The sequence below is a fragment of the Hetaerina americana genome, unplaced genomic scaffold (assembly GCF_022747635.1).
Source record: "Hetaerina americana unplaced genomic scaffold, ioHetAmer1.1.p SCAF_5, whole genome shotgun sequence".
Taxonomy (NCBI): domain Eukaryota; kingdom Metazoa; phylum Arthropoda; class Insecta; order Odonata; family Calopterygidae; genus Hetaerina; species Hetaerina americana.
The window spans coordinates 79,638,824-79,659,293 of NW_027287095.1; the positions used below are offsets into that span (position 1 = coordinate 79,638,824).

The following is a 20,470-nucleotide window of genomic DNA, read 5'->3' on the forward strand; positions in this document are numbered from 1 at the left end:
TGAAGCCATGTGCCAATGATTGGCCTAGTAGTAGGAGAAGATTTAGGGAAGGCCAATAAGAGTGATTCCCCATTGCAACAACCATTTTCCTGGGGTGTTGAGATAATAGTGCAGGAGATTTGAAGGGAAAAGAGGAGGTAGATCAAGTTAAAGAATGAGACAATCATTTTCATTACATTGCCACACTATTTCATGCGCAGATCAAATTTTTGGAATTTAAATGTAAAATTTTGTTAAGTTAAATATAATATTTAATTGCATAAAATTGCAAGTTAAATCACATTAAAATGAAATTTGTTGTCTCAGGCGTAACTTTATGGAATTTGCATAATGTATTGAAATGAAATTTAATTTAAGGCTGTCCTTAGGTAAATTCAACAAAATTATTGCACCTGTTAACTTCATAAAAACATTTTTCAATTTCATACAGAAAAAAATGAATTATTGTAGCAGTTTTTCTCATCTGATGAAATAATTTTCAGGGTGCTAAGTTTCATTTTAAGTTTTTTTCTAATAAAATGTTACATTAAATAGTTTAGATAAAAACTAGCAATTAAAACTTACTTGGAAAATTAATGTGTAGTGTATTTTTAATTTGTTATTACCCAAGTTTGCCATTGAGTTGAAATATTTTTAAAGAACTCAAATTTTAATCCCAAAATCAGTCACCTACAGAAAAAACTATTATTACTATTTCATTTTTTTCAGAATTCAGCTTGTATTTCTAGTGTTTTGGTGACCTGTCTGTAGTTTTCCAAGCCACAGAAAATATTTTAATTTTAAAATAATGCAGTGGTTGTTTCCCAACAGGAATTGAAGACTTCATTGAGGTGTTTGCCAACAGAAAGTGGGTAGACAATATATTGCCTATCCATTCCATATGTATAAAGTTATTCTTAGAAAGGGCGAGCTAAAGATTGATTTTAGCAGCAGATTTAATAAGAGAGAAGTGATTTATTGTTCGGATAAGACCACCTCTTACAGATATATTTCCCCTTCAAGTTCATTACATTTTATCACATAGAATGAGAAGAACCTTGGCTTGCTTTGTTTTTAGGTGGTAATTCTTAAGTAATAATCTAGAAATCAAAAGCGATCTGTACTCTCTGATGCCTTCTCTTTAGCGTTCTTTCTTTTTCGTCTTTTGTTCATTATTATTTCACTGAGAAGTAAAATCAGTGACAAGGAGAATCCAACCCCATACATGAGAATGGCATGTCGGATGTCAACCAGCCCAACACCTTCAAAGTTTAAATGTTTTTTGTTGCACTCAGGTTTCTTTGAAATCCAGCGTGTTTCTTCCCTGTTAGACAGGCCAAACTCTAGCACCTTTTTTAATCTGAAACAGTTGATTAAAATGTGTGGTTAGGATTAACGTTTTCATTAAAAATTGCAACCAAGGATTGATGTTTTAAACATGTTTATATTTTGGGAAAACATTTGTGTATCATGCAGTAAAACCAAGGCTAATGGGTTTTTTAATCCCCAGTTCTCAGGTACTTTAAAAACTTGCATGCCACCAATCTCTCCACCCTTCATATGGGGTACATTTTTTGCAGATAAATTGAAAATATTATTGTCCAGATTTGGTTAAGAGAAATGTTAGGAGTTTGACCCAATAGAATCCAAAGGTGATTCACACATGTCTTTATACCCCCATTTAAAAACTATTTGTGCTCCAATCAATTGAGGAACTTTGAAATCTCCAATAATTATTACATTCTGTTTGTTTTCACCTGAGTGTATTTTGATCTGCTTTTCTGCTAGTAATATTGAATTAATGTTAACTACTGGTGGTGATCAGTAAATTTCACATGCTTAGGCTTTTTGATTATGGACTTTAAATTAAGCAACTTCAGCAGCTATCTGAAGGCATCTGAGCTCTGCTGGTGCGGAACTCCTTTATTTTAATAAACAGCACCTTAATATATTTACTCTGTAAAGTACATAACATACTAATACTACTCTAAAGTGTGTGTGTGTATATATATATATATATATATTAGAATGTTGGACTGCTGACCGAAGGGTCCCGATTTCGATTCCCAGGCAAGGCACTCTGGGCACCTGCAGCTCCACCCAAGCTATGTGATTTTCCGGGTACCAGGTCTTCCTGGGAAACCATAACCGGCACAGGGAAAGGAACTGGCCCCCCTACCCTGATGTGTGAATTTCGCACGCCGTCGGGCTTAGTACTGGGTGAACTCCACCATCACCTACCAAACCGACCTTCGAGTTGATTACTGTATTTATGGTTTATATATATATATATATATATAATTTTTATATATATATTACACAGTAACAAACAATAAAGAAACAAAAAAAGATCACTCATACGTTATTTCTTGATAATTTCGACGGAATTATACTCAGTCTTCATCGGAAGATGGAGAAGTAACGACTCAGTTCTATCACGAGTCATTACTTCTCTATCTTCCGATGAAGACGGAGTATAATTCCGTCGAAATTATCAAGAAATAAAGAGTTAGTGATCTTTTTTTGTGTTTCTATATTGTTTGTTACTGTGTAATGTACTATTCGGCACTTCCGTGTTACGTCGACGAAATCCTATATATATATATGTATATATATATATGTATATATAATTGGCTGACACAACATAACACAAATAGAAAAGAATAGACACATATAAAAGAACACTTACACGGTAAATTGTTCGAGCTTTCGGCCCTCTCAGGGGCCTTCTTCAAGAGAGACTGAAAATATGCTATGGAACAGGAGAGGGGAAAGAGTTATGGGCGTGGAGGGGAGGTGTGGAGGGGAGGTGTGGAGGGAATGCTGGGAGGGAAATTAAATATGGCGGTTAAGGGTGGGAATTTTAAAGGAACGGAAGGATAGTATGTAGGCGGATTCACGAGTTCTCACCTCTATGTTGGTAGCTGAATCAGGTAGGGATTCTAGGATGCTGAGGGAAAAACACTGGTCGAATGAAAGGTTGTGGGAATTGGCGTGTGAAGGGATAGGAAGAGAAGAGAGTGAGGCAGAATTACAGGAGTATCGGTGATTATTCATTCGGATGGATAAGGGGGTAATGCATTCACCTATGTAGAAGGAAGTGCAATGCTTGCATGATAAAAGATAAATAATATTTTTTGAGAGGCAATTAGCGTGGGAACGAGGTGGGGGGGCTATGAGGGGATGTAGGGAGAGGGGAGTAGGCATAATAAGAGGACAGGTTTTACATCGGGGGCGGTTGCAAGTTGGGGAAATATTGGGAAATTTGTCACGGGGGGGCGCCAAAGGGTTGGTGGATCTCAGAAGGTTTTTGAGATTGGCGGGTCGTCTGTATGCGATAGATGGGCATTGGGGTAGTAAGGATGAGGTCGCGTCATTGTCATGTAGAATTGGGAACAGTTCTTTAAGGAGGGTTTTCAGTCTGTGTGATCCGGGGTAATAGGTGGTGCAAAGGTTGAGTCCTGCGTCAGATGTGGGCTTGTTATTGTGTGGTGTGTGTGGTCGGGTGGAACGGTGGATTTTATTTCGTAGCAACTTTTCTGGGTAACCGCGTTTGAGGAGTGCAAGGTGTAGATTGGCAAGGTATTTGTTGAGAGTGGCTGTGGTGTTGCAATCTCTCTCTATCCGCGGACACCGAATTTGCAACACCACAGCCACTCTCAACAAATACCTTGCCAATCTACACCTTGCACTCCTCAAACGCGGTTACCCAGAAAAGTTGCTACGAAATAAAATCCACCGTTCCACCCGACCACACACACCACACAATAACAAGCCCACATCTGACGCAGGACTCAACCTTTGCACCACCTATTACCCCGGATCACACAGACTGAAAACCCTCCTTAAAGAACTGTTCCCAATTCTACATGACAATGACGCGACCTCATCCTTACTACCCCAATGCCCATCTATCGCATACAGACGACCCGCCAATCTCAAAAACCTTCTGAGATCCACCAACCCTTTGGCGCCCCCCCGTGACAAATTTCCCAATATTTCCCCAACTTGCAACCGCCCCCGATGTAAAACCTGTCCTCTTATTATGCCTACTCCCCTCTCCCTACATCCCCTCATAGCCCCCCCACCTCGTTCCCACGCTAATTGCCTCTCAAAAAATATTATTTATCTTTTATCATGCAAGCATTGCACTTCCTTCTACATAGGTGAATGCATTACCCCCTTATCCATCCGAATGAATAATCACCGATACTCCTGTAATTCTGCCTCACTCTCTTCTCTTCCTATCCCTTCACACGCCAATTCCCACAACCTTTCATTCGACCAGTGTTTTTCCCTCAGCATCCTAGAATCCCTACCTGATTCAGCTACCAACATAGAGGTGAGAACTCGTGAATCCGCCTACATACTATCCTTCCGTTCCTTTAAAATTCCCACCCTTAACCGCCATATTTAATTTCCCTCCCAGCATTCCCTCCACACCTCCCCTCCACACCTCCCCTCCACGCCCATAACTCTTTCCCCTCTCCTGTTCCATAGCATATTTTCAGTCTCTCTTGAAGAAGGCCCCTGAGAGGGCCGAAAGCTCGAACAATTTACCGTGTAAGTGTTCTTTTATATGTGTCTATTCTTTTCTATTTGTGTTATGTTGTGTCAGCCAATTATTGTGCCGCTCGTATGAGTTTTTCCGTACAATCGTTATATGTATATATATATATATGTATATGTATATATATATACCTGTATATATACACACACACACATGCATATTTTAAAGTCTAAGGACATGTATTTTATAGATATATTTTTTATGAAATGTTTCGTGAGCAAAAGTTAATTAATTTTCATATGGTCCCTTACCACTTGTTAAACACTTAAAGCTTCTCGCAGTACTTACGCATATATGAAGACCTTTTCAAAAGGAGAGTTCTTTTTCATTACTAGCCATACCGTTGTTTTTGGCATTATGTTAATTTCCTTCAAAGTGCACGTTTCGTCCTCTGTGAAAGTTTCCCTGATTACTTCATATCCAGAGCCAAGTTCCACATGGAAAGCAAAAAAGCCTTTTCTCATTCTTTCTATTCCTTCTTCCATGGGGTAGAAAGCAGGTGGGCGTCCAGGGGGAGCGATTTTTTGGTACACCTTCATCTTCAGGGGCTCAGTCATTTCCTGGTAATGGTTAAATTCCAGTATTATAAAAGTACAAATACAAAATCCAAAGATATATATATATATATATATATATATATATATATATATATATATATATATATATATATATATATATATATAAGAATTATCAGCAACAACAAAATTTTATGCTCCTATATATGATGGAGCCACATAGTACATATATTTTGTTGTTAGAATTTTGTTGGATAAAACACCTCAAAGTCCGCTTATTCATGCCATGAATTGATCTAGCAATTTACTCAATTCTAGTGAATGGTTTATTTATATATATATATAAGAAAGTTGATTCGTAGTTGCATGAAACGTCTTGCGTACATATGAATTATACACTGGTACGCTCACAAAAAAAGCTAACTCGCAGGCCAATTTTCGGTACTCCACCGTTGTTTATATCGACAAGAAAATGAAGGTGGCGTGCGTTGGGAGGCATGAGGTGTGGAATGAGAAAAAAGATGAGGACAAAGAACTCGGGTTATTCCCCACAGCCGGGTCTATTCCAGGAAGCTTCGGGAATCTCAGACGGGTGGAGGGATGTGAGATGAAAAGAAAAATGGAGACTAATATTGTTGCTGAAGTAAAGAATAAATATGCAAGTTAGGTGATAATGAAGAGCCAGGTGGTGAGAAATTGATATAAATGAGGGATGAATGAATGGTTCCCTAGTTTCCATCTCTAAGGTACCAACTTTGATAGGTGTGTTGGCGGGTACTCGCACTTGTAAGTTGAGTCCTAAAATGAGAAACAGTGGTTGTTTATGCGTACGTGTAGGGGTATGATACATGCGGTGTATTACATTGAAGAAAAGAGAGAGTGAAGAGGACTATTTTAAATTTACATTAAGCCCAGACATTATCACTGTAAGACGTTTTAATAGGATACGAGAGATTGTTTGAGATTTGAGAGGGGAAGGTTAAAATCTCATCATGGTGGTTGTATTGTTTTTAATGAGTTGGTTTGGGGAAAATAAAGAGAGAATTACGGGTACATTAAAACAATTGTCAGAGTTGTGGGTTCCCGACTTCGCGTTGTATACCACGTATAGCAATCATTATATGAATATTTCCATAAATATCGTCAGCCAGACCATAGGGTTATTTTTATTAATTTTGGAGCTTATTCACAAGTCTCGGCTCACCTCAAGTTTTTTGACCCTGCGGACAACCACCGCTTGCCTCCAATGAAATAAGAATTGTTTTGGGTGATTTTTAAGCAAAATAAAACTCTTTTCTTCCGTAAAATCCGTATTCAGATGTTGCAGATAACTTTCTAGTGGAATATTATTTGAACTTATCTAAATAATCTCTATTTGGTAATGAAGGAAGCATTTCCGTCACACGGGCAAAAACCTATTAAATAGACCTCGTGGCATTGTATTGAGTTAAAGATACCATTGAATATTTTTATCCACCATGATAAACTCCCACAATTTTGGGGAAACTTTATGAAAAGGAAGTTATTCGTCTCTTGCACTCTATCATATTTTATTATGTCAATGTATGTGCTCCTTTGATTTAAATCTGAAGGGTTTAGGGGATCGAGATGGTGCGGGGGCTAACGTACTGGCTTCCCACCCTGAGGGCGCGGGTTCAAATCCCGGCGGTGTTGAATATTTTTCAGAGGTATCTCGATCCCTACTTGAGGTGCTTTGTGGAGGGCACTTTGGGTGAGTACGCCGTCCGTCGGATGGGACGTTAAGCCGCGGACCCCTTGGCGCCTTTCGTAAAGAGTAGGCTAATGCCGACGCCGGGTTTCCCTCCACCCTTCATCCTTTCCTGTCCTTCCCCTATGGCGCAAATGACCTTAGCTGTCGGTCGCCTCCCCTCAAAACTACTACTACTACTGAAGGGTTTATTTGAATGTTGAATTATGAGGCTTACTTGGAAGATGTGTCGTTGAGCAATTATCTCATCCAGCCCTAACTTTATTGGGCTTTCGTATAGGTCTTTCAGGGTTTTGATGGTTGCCCCGGGCAATTGCAACAGCACAACTATGCTTGCTGCATAGGAAGTGTACAGGACAATAATCGTCATAAATAGGAAAATGGTCACTACTCGCCCAGCTGTACCCCGTGCTTCCGATGGGAAACCTGAAAATGAAAAGGTACAATTTCTTATTATTGGTGTCTTTCCATTTCAGCTATACATATGAATAATGCAATTTTAATACTTTGACGTATTTTGTGGATTACAAACGCGGAGTTGTTGTGGCCAAGGGAGGATCAACTGTAATATTATAATGTGCCTTAATTTCATGTGTCGGCAAACATACTGGTGACCTCGCCAATGAGAGATGCTATTTTTTAGGGAGTTCCATGTCGAATTCTTTGAATTAAAATATTTGAAACTTCCAAAGAGAACTTTTAGACTTTATATTTAGTGGTAGTACAGGAATAATAATGATATTTCAATTAGATTTGGATTGATTCGAAGACCCCGATTACATTCTAATGAAGGCATCTGGTGACAAATTTCAACTGATATGAAAATTTAACGTCAATTACAGAAACCATGTAATCGAAATTGTAGTTAATTGATTAACCAGTGTTTTCGTATGTACTATAAACAGGACACTATTCCTGCACGTCTTTTCTAGCCGATTTCATATTTTTAACGTTTTAAAGAATCATAAATATTCTTTATAGCAGCATATCCTCATTGCTTAGTTTGGTTGCCCTTTCACAGATAATACGGTCATGTACATATATGATTAGATGACCACGTATTTCAATTCGGTTCACTATGAGACATAGCATTCTTGCGAGTGGCAGAATTCATATCCGTGAATGTTAGGTGAGATATAGCACCTGTGACGAACCATATTCTAGGGGATCGGCTTGGTACGGTGGCTAGTGTGCTTGCTTCCCACCCTGAGGACTCGGGTTCATATCCCGGCGGTGGGAGAATATTTTATTGGCATCCGAATCTCCACTTGGATGTCAAGTGATGGCGCTTCAATAGGAATACGTCGTAGGTCCTACCACACGTTAAACTGTGGAGCTCTTGGCGCCTTTCGTTAAGAGGAGGCTAATGCCGCGTCGGGTTTCTCTCCATCCTCCCTCCATTCTCCAAATGTACTACCCCGACCGAAGTACCCACCTATTTCTAACGGCACAAATGACCGTAACTGTTGGCCAACTCTCCTGATTACTGCTGCAAGAACTCGTAATTAGCGCCCAGGCCAACCTGCTCGGATATTTAAATGGTGCCTAAATGGCAGGCCACGCTGCGTTGCATACGGGTCACTGTTGGTTGCAGATGTGCTAAGATGGATGGATCTTGCCAAGGAGTTCCATGTGAATAGAGACTGCGATAAACGATCTCATTGTTTCTAGTAGCTTACTCACCTTTGATTCAGTCGATGTGAGTTTGTTTACTTGGCTAGTGAATATGAACTTCTCTCTTGATATGTCTTGAACTTCGTATATGCTTGCTGTCAGTTACGGATTCCGAGTTTTAATCGAAGACGCCGAATTATTTTTTCTTTCTTGTTGGCTGCCCCATGCTATGGCGTTTTTATTAATTGATAGGCTTAAAAATCAATAAGCATCTGGAAAGTAAGACGCGCCGAAGACGAGAGAACAGTCTGCAGTGCCCGGGTTCACCTAAGGTGAAACATGAGCGCAGGGCCGTGTGGCACTGAGGGGACGGAGGGAGTCATTATTTCACTGTAAACCTTATTATTTAGTGCGACTGATTGAACATACATTTTATGCATATTTAAATTAGATTCTGTAGTGGATTATGAAAGTTTTGTGTGGATAAGTGATGCGCTGCGCATGCTATTTGGAATAATTAAAAGATAAGACTCATCGTGTACCCAAAAAATGGCATTATGATTTATCTATGAATAGCCCTAAGGGATAAAAAACTACCTAGAATCATATGCTATTTAGAACGTGACTATATAATCTGGTATTTTGAACAAAGTTTGGTCTGAAATAATTTATTGTTACGTATCAGACTTTTTCATTATATCTCCATATGACTGAAGATGTAGATTGACCAGGACATCAAAGCTGACGGAGTAATAGAAATCTAGGGAAATTTGTTGGTATATTAAAATGAAATGAAATAATTTACTTTTTTAATTCCTCACCCTTTATTTAAAAAAACACGACCCAGGTTTTTATTAAATAAAGTGTGTGGAATTACGAAGTAAGTTATTTCATTTCAATATGTTATGAAAATTCCATAAATTTACGCCTGATACAACAATTTTTTTAAATTTGTTGGTGTTTAGCAATTCTTAGAAGAACCGACGATTTTATATTAAATTCAACAATAAAGTGACGAGGAAGGACGCCCGTGTAGAAAATCTAACGCTGATGTAAGATGCTGTACGATAACTACAAGATGAATACTGGAAAAAAAGAGATTGTTTTTACTTGAGATGCGAGAAATGAACGTGAAAATATTATATTTTGTCATTAAAATAAATTTTTATATTGATAAACATCCTGCTTCATGTATTCACTAGGATTATCTGCGATATCTATCCAGAGAATATGCATATTTTCAGTTGGTTCTGAGATTAGTTTCTTTCCATCAAACCTCTTAATTGCATTTCATAGTCACTAGAGTCATTTTCACATTCTAATCCGCTTCAAATTTTCAATTTACGCATTTAGATGATTGGAATACATCACAAACTAATAGTATATAAAAAAATACTCTTTCTAAAATTTTAATCCCTATTTTACTTCATGAATTAACTTTGATGAATGCCTAATTCAATAAGCTAGAAACTTCTTTTTGCCTTGTAGAGAGAATTTCCCTGGAAAAATGAGCAAGGGTACCATGATATTATCGAATGCGTTATACGTATCCTATGGTTTCGAGAAATCCTGCTCATGGTGTCTGGATATAAACAACGCCCTCCCAAATAATCTGAAAGATTGTGTGCTCTCAGCTCTCCTCAAGGAATCCTGGGCTCGTAAATTGGCCCAGTTACCCTCCTCTACCTACTTACGCCGATGCGATGGCACACATTTAAGTGTGTGTATATAATAATAATAATAGCTGGCACACCATAATCTTTTAAGTTTTTATAAGCCATGCGAATTTTAAATCCTTTGAAAAGGCGGAGGTTGCGGAATGTTTCTGTAAATGGAAAAAATGAAAAATAACAGTTTTACATATTAATCCCAGCTCGAACTCTTTTGCGCTGGAGTACTATTGTATAAAATGAAAATATAAAGTACCACCTTATAAAGTGGACTTGTTATCGAGAAAGTTTCAATTAAATTACTTCCGGAGGATATCGTCAGAAATTAAGCTACCATTGATTGCCTCGGAGCATAATAATCTCTGAATTCTCCACCACCTCCATAGACTTAGGGCATTTTCCATATGACTTTATAGATGTAATTTTACTAGTTCTTGGCTGCCCAAACAGGCTTTGTAAACCTCTGAACAACCCTCAAATGACAGCCATACTTTTTAATACAAGGAACTTATTTGCTCACACTAACCTTGCTGGCAAAGAGCTCCAAGTGTTAGAAATGTGATGTCACTCCAAGAGTCCTGGATAAACTTCACTTTCGCCATTTTCCGCATCCATCCCTTCATTTTGCTCTCCTTCATCACATCATGGTGACCGGCTTTGGCTAGTTCTTGAGCTAAGTCCCAGTTGTTTTCGTAATATATCTTCTCTGCCTTGATGGTTGAATAGAGGAATATGGAAGTTATCACGAGCATGGCGAAGCTGCTGACCCAAACGGATGTGCCAAACGGGAGCAAGAAAATGTTTCCAACGGCGGGTAATCTTGGTTGCCTAAATATAAAGCGGAACCTTCCCCCGAAAGGGAAATACATTAAAACCTTTGTTGGGGGAAAAGGCCAATCAAGTTTAATAAACCTTCATAAACTAGAAAATCACGAATTCAAGTTATTCGAACTGAGGACATTTTTTAACTCTCCTGCTGAATGTCAGTTTTCTTACGTTTTAGCCAATGAAACTCACATCATAAATTTGAGAAAACCATTTCACAGATTTCAGATCTTGGTCAAAAAATTAATTATTCTCTAACTTAGAGAACAGAAGATTATTCAGAATGTCATCCATCCTCTGTGTGCGTAAATTTTTATTTGATATGCTAAAATAAAAATTAATCTATGAGAGCATATTTAAGCATAAAAAGATAGTAGTTTTTACTCTCCCACCAAACAACCTTCCCGGGTCTTGTGCAGTATTTTGAAGATATAGTATTAGCTCAAGAGATAAGACTGAGATCTTCTTCAGAGTAGTGGGTCCATGGAAAACATTTTCATAAATAAATCCTATTCAAGCAATTTTTAAGTCATTCTGTTTTTAACAATTAAGAAGCTTTCATAAGTAGGAGTTGACAAGAACGCTGATTAAGGATATTAATAAAAGGACCGTTAAAACTTCAACATGGAGCGTGGTTTTGTATGGTGCAGGTAATATGGTCGTTGAAGCAAGATGATAGATATAGATTGTAGGCTTTTGAAATGTGGGTGTGGAGAAGGATGGAAAAGACGAAAAGGATAGAAAGGAAAACATGCAATGAAGTGCTTGACATGGTGGGGAAGGAGAGGGGATGGTTGTCAGAAATTCAAAGGATTCAGGAAAGTATCGAGTGTTTTGGGTGGCGATGCGCTGTTGAAATTGTGATGGAGGGGACAATGCTAGGCAAGCAAGGAAGGGGTTAAAATAGGATAGGCACGTTGGACAGAATGGATTATAAATTATTGGAGAAGGGTTTAAGTATCGGGTCGTATGTCAGGTTATGTCTTGTTAGAAAAGGCAAGGAAATACAATCCTGTGTATCGTTGTACCATTGTTTTGACTGTGCTCATCTAAAACCTACATTTAATGGTAGAATACCAATTAATAATATAAATAATTATACATCTGAGGTAAAACCTTGTTTTTTTCTTACTCTGGCCACTAAGACGTGCTTTTATTTATTTCGCCTAATTGTGAGTTGGGCTTATGCTTGCGTATTTTGGTTACTGATAAGCAGTTACGAGAAGGACAGCCATTTATAAACTTATCAACATATGCGTCACATGGACTTAAGTGATTATACTCTTTTGTAATTACCACCAATGGGCATGTAATTAATATGTTTTATTCAGTGAAGGTTGAATATTACGGAAAATACATTGAGAGCGAAGGGGTGCCAAGAGAGGCACACCCCGACCCTTATTTTGGATCAGTTTCAACCTGGATATTTTCTGAAACAAGCAACCAAACATGACGAGCGGGACACCGTGTTAGCGACTGGGAAGTTATCCTCTTACAATAACATTTTCTAAAATCAAATGCTCAGTTGAAGGATAAGAAATGATACCCATTTCGAAAAATAACTACTGTCAATTTAAGGTATTCTCGACGAATGTGATAAAGTTTTTAAATCTTAGTGTGTAACTTGTGAGACACCTAACCCTCTATAGAGTTCCTTATCGCTTATCATTCATTTTCTCTCGGAAGTCTTTGGTGGTCCGTGCACCCCTTGGGATTTCAATGAACCTTTAGTTTGTCATCAGGTTTATCAGGCGTGCGGGACTCACCCACCAGACTAACCCGGCCGGCAGTGATCGAGGAAAAAAATTGCGCTGCCAAACTTGCAAATGGTAGATTAATTCGTGAGTGGTGTGTTTGGGGAACCACCAAACCGTGCGCAAGGAAAACAATTCTTTGTACTCGTTTTATTCCGTTACCCAATTATTAACGTATTACCGAAATCTAAGGTTACTAATGAGCAAAATATCAACTAACAAACACATAGTTGGATGAGGGACGTTTTTAAACTATCGACTTACTTCGAATGACTCGTGATGCCCAAGTATTCCAGAATCTCAACTCGCTCTCGGTTGATCAGAAGGGGGGTCCCGCCGATCTCCACTTCCCCGCGAAGGACTTGACCCACCATTCCATCGTACGTCCCGTTCTCCTCGTATCCCCAACTGTCGACCGTGACAAACCGGGTACTGGGCACGGCGAAGAACCAATTTGGGTGTATTCGAAAAAAAACAAAACATTTTATTTGGTTTTGTGACCTAATCACTCCGATGAATCGCCCTCCTTAAGACCATGTTTATTCACTCACGTTGCATTCATCACGTCGAAGATTTGCTTCAATAAGTGATAGTTCATCTTTGTCGAGGTGTCATCGTATTTATGATCTAAACTATCAAACCTCTGCAATGTCTCCGGATGAGTTACCTGAAATTTTATGAAACACGATGTTACTAAGAACACATGGACAGCATGAATTAATGTGAGAATCATGCATTCCGTACTTAGAAGAAATGTTGTTGGCTCAGTACTGTACTACAATGATTACTTACCACGATTGAAATAGGAAGTTCCAGCTGATCCAACTGCCTCCGACCTAAGTGAACAGGATAGATTCTGTGACTTACAATGCGGCGATTCGATGACCAACTGGCAATTGGAGACCATTTCAATGGTGTGTTGTATCCAACTTTGAATATTTCATACATATCATATGTGGTTACTCCTGCTTTCGTCATGTTCGTATCAGTCCTATAGTAAATCATGGTAATAATTACTAATGCCATTTTAAGGAATGTTAAAATGCAACAACTAAGCACGAAGGACCAGTATGTTATGTTTAAAAGTTATTTTTCGGTTACTCTACATACCGACGGTAGGTTTTCAGCGGTTCCTTAAAATTATTATTAATTGTGTGGAAGTTCTCCAAACTTAACTCTTGTTTGGCCTTCATGATTTCCGTCCCCAGTTCTTCGCACTTTCTACTATCCTGCACGTCCGTAGACTCTATTTATTCTTTCTTCCGCTTACCTAGTATTACCTCTCGTCACTTCCCAGGACAACCACTCAATATCTCCTCCATCCGCGTCTTTTGGCTTCCCCCAATTTCATCTAGCAACCTACTCAATTCCCCCAACATGCATTTAACATGACTTTCTCCAACTTTTTTTTCGATTCTCCACTTTCACATCTACAAGGCATTTAAGCTGATCCTCTTATCTAAAATAAACTAGGTGTGCGATCATGGAACTGGTTTTTGAGGGTTATCGGTATTCCCTTTGCCTCAGCTTGCGATCACATGATCCATGGTAGCACCAGAAATCGCGTTATATTGGATTTCCTTCCATTAAATGGTTTTCTTTATGATCTGCGTTAATCGGCAAGTATAGTGTACTCGAGCTTTTGATATCCACGGTTTCGTTCCAGATTCTGGAATAAAAGAGCGCTTCGTTCCATAAATTAACCAGAAGGCTTAGCAGGCGAGGGTACCTCAAGGGTCTTGATTAATTTTTAGCTTTTTTTTACTCAGAGTCCTAGCCATCAACTCCCATCTCTTGGCCGATTCTTTGGATGACACAATGTATTCTCCCAATTGATACTCTTAAATACTGCTCAATCGTGTCTCTAATTTTTCCTTCATTTTAAGTTAATTGTCTACTTATCCTCATTCTTGAAAGCCTTATTACTTGAGTTTTCTTTCATTTTATATACACTTTTTTATAAAATTTTATTTTAATTGGTTCATCCGTGGCTACAATCCCCTGGGTTAATTCTAAATAAATATTTTTCAACCACAAATTTCACCAACTCAATCAGCTCACCATTTCGTGCATAGCAAAAATTCTCAGAATCGTCAGAAACTTTTGTTAAGCTATTTAATACATATTTATCTGATTTACTAAATGTATGCGTCGTTAGATCATCGCAATTAAAGGATATTACTATCGACCCTCCATGTGAATAAATATTATGTGATTAAAATCACTTTAATTTAAACAGCTATCGCCGAAATTGGTTAATCTTAGTAAACACAAAATGTAGCATGTATCAGTAGACTAATCATGGAAAGAGTACTTCATAAATATACAATGCAATTCTTGAGCTCCATAATGGTTTTGATTTTACCCAGTGGTCCTTGTGGAATCATAATGTAAGCCCTCACCCTCCCCATCCCATAGATACATCACCTCCCCACATTTCATCAAACGCCTATTTAATGTGACGATAAGGAATGATAATACAGAATATGATTAAGTGATACTGAAGCACAGTTAGATGGTATTACCCCAAATATATTTCCTCGGTTTAACCCCTCTCACCTTTGAGCCAAGGTCACACTTCCATTGACAAACACTTTCAAATTTGCCATAAGGTCATTTTCCATCGTAGATAGTGGTTCCTCCATTAACAGCAACCAATGTTTTTGTGGTGTGGCGTATAATCCTCTTTCACCTGCCTTTTATACACAAACAAATATTTACATTAACCATTAGCAGTGCTTCCGCATAACTCTGTGATATTGAGAATGTCTCGTAATAAATCATTGGTCATTTACCTTGAATAGAAATGGAATCGAGCCTGGACAGTTCAACTTCACAATAAAAATAATTTTTTCCTCTTTTATAAGTTTGTTTATGTTATCAGTCGCAAATGTAGGCTCCATTACCGTATTCAGGAACCCTCCCTGGCGAAGCAAGCGGGCGACCATGTTTCCGACTGCAATTTAATACGGATGAATATGACGGCATGGAGCTAAAGAGCCAAGATCGGATTTCATATTTCACGGAAAACGTCTTTAAGTCGAGGATTTCTCGTTTAAATGGATCATGCCGAGCGCTCTTGGATAGGAAAATAAACGACGGAAAGCATGGCGTAAGAGAGCGATGCAAGTGAATGAAAGTGAGCAAAAATCTGGATTTATACTTCAGAGTGCTCTCTCACTGAAAAGGTTTGGTCTCCTTTCACAAATAGGAAAGGAGACCAAACTAAAATAGGAAATTGGACGAGGAACGAAAAATCCAATTACTACTGAATCCTCACTTTAAGGCTAAAACTGGCCTCGTTCTACAATAGGCAAGAAGAAAGTAAATTTTTCAATCATTACTCACACTTTCCCCAGCAAACAACCGCACTCACTCGGGTGTATGGTTGAGCATTGCGCATGTAATCTTGAAGGAAATCCAGCGTTCTACCGTCGCCGGTCAATCCAACTTCAAAAAAACTTGAAACCAGCAAAATAAAAGCGAGTTTCTTCATCATAATTCCTGCTGTGAGCGACTACACTCCTCGACTCTGATGGTCCTAACCTCTTGTCTAGACGCGACTCGGTGGTTGAAGACGTGACCATGGCATCACCCTTTCTGCCACGGATTTTTCCAGAATGACGGCTTATGTAGTGACAATTGACCCTGAATTTCGGGTGTCTTTCATAAATTTAGGGTTGGCGTGATTTTCGACTCCATCTGGATATTCCCACGACTGACACAATCGATTAGGACCTGGAAAGAATGCCAATATTATTCCGGTCCCTTTCTAAAATATATGACTCAGACAGTATATACTTAATCAGGCAGAATAAATGCCAAAATTACTCTAATGAGTTAGTTAATTCGCGGAAAAATACCATATTTTCCATACGCTTGTTACTTCTCTGCTCGGGGGCTGTTTCACCTGACGCCATCTCTTGGCTAAAGAATCGGGGCGCTTGGCGATATATAAGACCCACGGATCTCAGGGTAAATTACATATCCTCGATAGCTCAAGTGGTTAAGAGCATCCGCCCGGCAAGTGGAAAGATCCGGTGTTCGAGTCCCGGTTGAGGAGATATTTTTACTCTTGTGATCCGTTCGATTCCGCCTTCCCCACCTCTATTGTGTACGTCCTTTATACGTGTTCCTATCCCTTTTCCTTATATATGTTTCTGTATATATGAGTATTTATTCGCCGTTTGGCGGGATTTCGTGTTTGAATGTGTATTTGGCCAATGTGGCTCATCTCTTTCTTCTGGCTATGCGTGCCACGAAACGCACTGTTCCTTTCCTGTATGATGTTGTATGAATTCTAAACCACTATCCTTTCCTCTTGTGTATTGTCTATTTCTCCTTTGGTGGGTGAAACAGCCCCCTGACGCCATCTCTTGGCTAAAGAATCGGGGCGCTTGGCGATATATAAGACCCACGGTTCTCAGGGTAAATTACATATCCTCGATAGCTCAAGTGGTTAAGAGCATCCGCCCGGCAAGTGGAAAGATCCGGTGTTCGAGTCCCGGTTGAGGAGATATTTTTACTCTTGTGATCCGTTCGATTCCGCCTTCCCCACCTCTATTGTGTACGTCCTTTATACGTGTTCCTATCCCTTTTCCTTATATATGTTTCTGTATATATGTATATATATATATATATATATATATATATATATATATATATATATATATATATATAAATATTCTATTCTATAAGGTTTTATTATAAATTGAAAAATTGAAGTCATATGATATGGTCGCGAACAGTGAACCTATTTGAGAGTATTGAGGGTGTTTTGCGGTCCTGTACGTTTCCGAAACCTTGATTTTGAAGCAAAAAGATGAGCGTAAATTCAATTTTTTTACAAGGTAAGCATGTTGAGAATATAAAGAAAATTGAGCAATTAAGTTGGATCGAAAAGAAGGAAAATGAAATTGTTTTACATGCATGAAGTGGGGGAAGAGAGGAAGCCGCTAGGTGAAACGCTAATCGAAAGATGTGGCTGGAGGTGATATTCAAAGGTAGAAGAATGGCGTAGAAAGATGCTTGGTAAATGAAGAAAGCGAAGGGTGGTAAAATATGAAATACTGAATAAGACTATCTATGTCGGGTATACGGGGCTTTGGGCTGTTGGAATTTCTCGGATATGTAAAGTAAGTAATCGCTAGGCACCGTCCGAAACCTATGATGAATGGTCTGTGTGATAAACCGACGCGTAGTACAGAGTGCGGCAACATTACTTCCTTCTTTAAAGGGGTTTTGCTTTATAAAAAAGGAAGTTATATTGACCCCACCTGCATAACAAGCTGCAATAATCTAGAATCTGGGCATTAGATGAGGAGTAGAATATCCCTCGAACTAACATCCCCATTACTCCTATACTCAATACCTCCTGTCTGCATTCATTAATCCGACCTAGTGCCTCAATCGGAAGGCATGAATGAATCTAATGGCTTTTGACTTATAATTTGAAAAACCAAGGGAAGGGAACACTTGATTCAACAAGGCGAACTCTTTTTGACTCACGGAAGAAACGATTCCCATGCATACGCTCTTTTCGAATGAGGATTGATTGCCATTAGTACCTAAAAGCTTCCCTCAAAGACATATACTCCATAAGTGTGTGAGCATCGCTTTGCTAGTTTACGTCTGGTGTGAGCAGGGCTTCCGAATTATTAACCTTGGATTATATGTGCGATAGAGTTTTTTCTAGCTTTACGAAGACATATATTGTGCTGTGTTATTACTGTGCCACATTTACATTTGATAAAACTTGATACGCATCAAATTACTTTTATTTGTATCGTGTGTATGATTTGTGATCTCTAAGGTGCCTTACCAAGGGTATATTTAGTTATTAAAACATCTTACGAAAGTAGCATCTAGGATTTTGCAGTGTATTCACTCTACAATACCTACACAAAAGGGTCTAATTCCTCAGTGTTGCTATCAAGAGCGTACACGCATTAATTGATTCTGTTACTGTTTGACGTCAACTTTATGATTATAAGTTTAAGGTCTCTTTTCGGAAAGGTTATGAATCAATACTCCGTCAGTGTTTTGATGTGTTCTATTACTGTTTCGTCTCCCCTAACCTAATCTATTTGTGATATCCCAAGGTAGCTAACATATCATAAGGCATACCCGTGGCCTCGTAAGCAGTAACTTAACTCTTGACACACCTTGTTAGAACTGCCGAAAGTGTACCTTACTAAGCGAAGGACCAGCTCATCATCGGTTGTCAATGAAGATCACGTTTAAAAGGTACGTGGCTTTTTATGGAGCAATCTGGTAATTCAGAACTATGCACTAGAAAAAAACTGATAATTTCCAATTTGTAAGAACATTTAATGATCATTGTCTTCATGACAATATGATAAAATAAGAGCAGTTGCAATGAAATGGGAAACATTTCGGTAGAGTCATGATATGTGTGAAATGAGCTGAGAGAAGAAAGGACAACAGAAGAAGCATAAATTTAGTACAAAATTACGCTTCTTTTTGCAAATAGTAGTAAAATGTGTGTGATATTATTCGTGGGAATATCGTGAATGAACTAGATCACAATAAATACTTCATATTTCAAATGGTTAATATATATTATCCTCTTTCTAAAAAATAGTAAATTCTTATTTCAAAATTTTTAAACCAATTTTATGTTCACAAGGACTCGAATTGAAGGCCCTTGGAGACCAATTGGAATGTTTGAGCCCCGTTTGAGTGAATGCATGAACCATTTGATTATTGATCCAGGGAGAGCGAAGAGGTCGGATATGGCCAGTGATGTAGATTGCTCGCGAATGTCAATGGGAATGTAACTTGACAGCTGAAAAATAATATGGGTAAAAGGTTGAAGTAATAACCGGAGAGGGGGGCTTCAATTATTTTGGCTTTTGAAAGATGCGAGGTGGTGATTTTCCACGTCTCATCGGAGACCTTGGCCTTTTTAGGCAGTCATCATACGGAAATCCTGCTCTCCCGGGATTCGTTCTCCCCGGGCCACTCTTATTTTCCCAGCCACTAAACTAGTTCACTGTGGCAGTGGGCGTCGCTGGTCAAACCAAGGGCATATATTTATTTTTCTGGTGGTCATCTAAAAAATCGTTTGCATATAAATGAAACCACAAATCCCGAACGCCGTAGTATGGAAAACAAACCTTAACGTTTACGTCGGTTATTTTACGTATCGATGAAACTTGATGACATTCTCATTGCGTTCGAATAATACACTTACATATTTGAACGCACCTCTAGGCGTTTGGTTCCGCTTGACCACCGCAATTTCATTTTGGTTGCGTGTCCAGTTCGACTCAAACGTCACGTTTGATGTCCTTGAGGGCTTTCAAGGGGGAGGAGCCGGTTGTCCTCTTTGCCTCTTCCCCAGTTCTCAGACGGAACCCATCATTTGAAGAACCAGGCACGCATTTGTCGTTCGTGACCTTCCCGGTGACGAAGTCGGATGAATTTTCGATGAAGGGCATTTTTCGATGTATGCGTTTAATAAGGAATCCAATCCGTGCCAAGCCGAGCCCGTCAGACAAGTTCCGAGATTTCTCAATGGATTATTCAGGTGAAGATGGCCCCATTTCCCCCGTCTCCGCGAAAGATAACGAAGCCCCACTCCTGGAACTCATTGTGCCGCCCTCATTTACTCGTCCGTGGCGTGACTTGAACCTCCCCCGACATTGTTGTCTCTTGTCGACGAGACATAACGCAAGGGAAATCAAAACGACCCGGCGTCAATCATTTACATCGTCATATCCATCCTTTTTGAAAAGAATATATCACCCCTGGGGTAGGAAAGGTCAACCTTTTTATTAGTACCATTGAAA

At 38.9% G+C, this 20,470-nt stretch overlaps 1 protein-coding gene across 1 annotated transcript; it reads right to left on the reverse strand.

Annotated features, from left to right (window-relative positions):
• Positions 1 to 1,086: 1,086 nt before the first annotated feature.
• LOC139694123 (ionotropic receptor 75a-like) lies at positions 1,087 to 15,280 on the reverse strand. The gene is made up of 8 exons (XM_071592553.1): positions 15,216 to 15,280; positions 13,449 to 13,647; positions 13,208 to 13,323; positions 12,921 to 13,088; positions 10,604 to 10,923; positions 7,011 to 7,219; positions 4,838 to 5,109; positions 1,087 to 1,339 (listed from the first exon to the last, which is right to left on the reverse strand). Exons 1-8 carry the CDS (start codon positions 15,278 to 15,280, stop codon positions 1,087 to 1,089), a joined length of 1,602 nt encoding a protein of 533 aa, XP_071448654.1.
• Positions 15,281 to 20,470: the final 5,190 nt, after the last annotated feature.

Coding starts and splice junctions, on each gene's coding strand:
- LOC139694123 (XM_071592553.1), bottom strand. CDS start 15,280: ATGGAAAATGACCTTATGGCAAATTTGAAAGTGTTTGTCAATGGAAGT. Junction 13,648..15,215: donor AGTGTGACCTTGGCTCAAAG/GTGAGAGGGGTT, acceptor GATTTACTATAG/GACTGATACGAACATGACGA. Junction 13,089..13,207: donor TTCGACGTGATGAATGCAAC/GTGAGTGAATAA, acceptor CGCCGTGCCCAG/TACCCGGTTTGTCACGGTCG.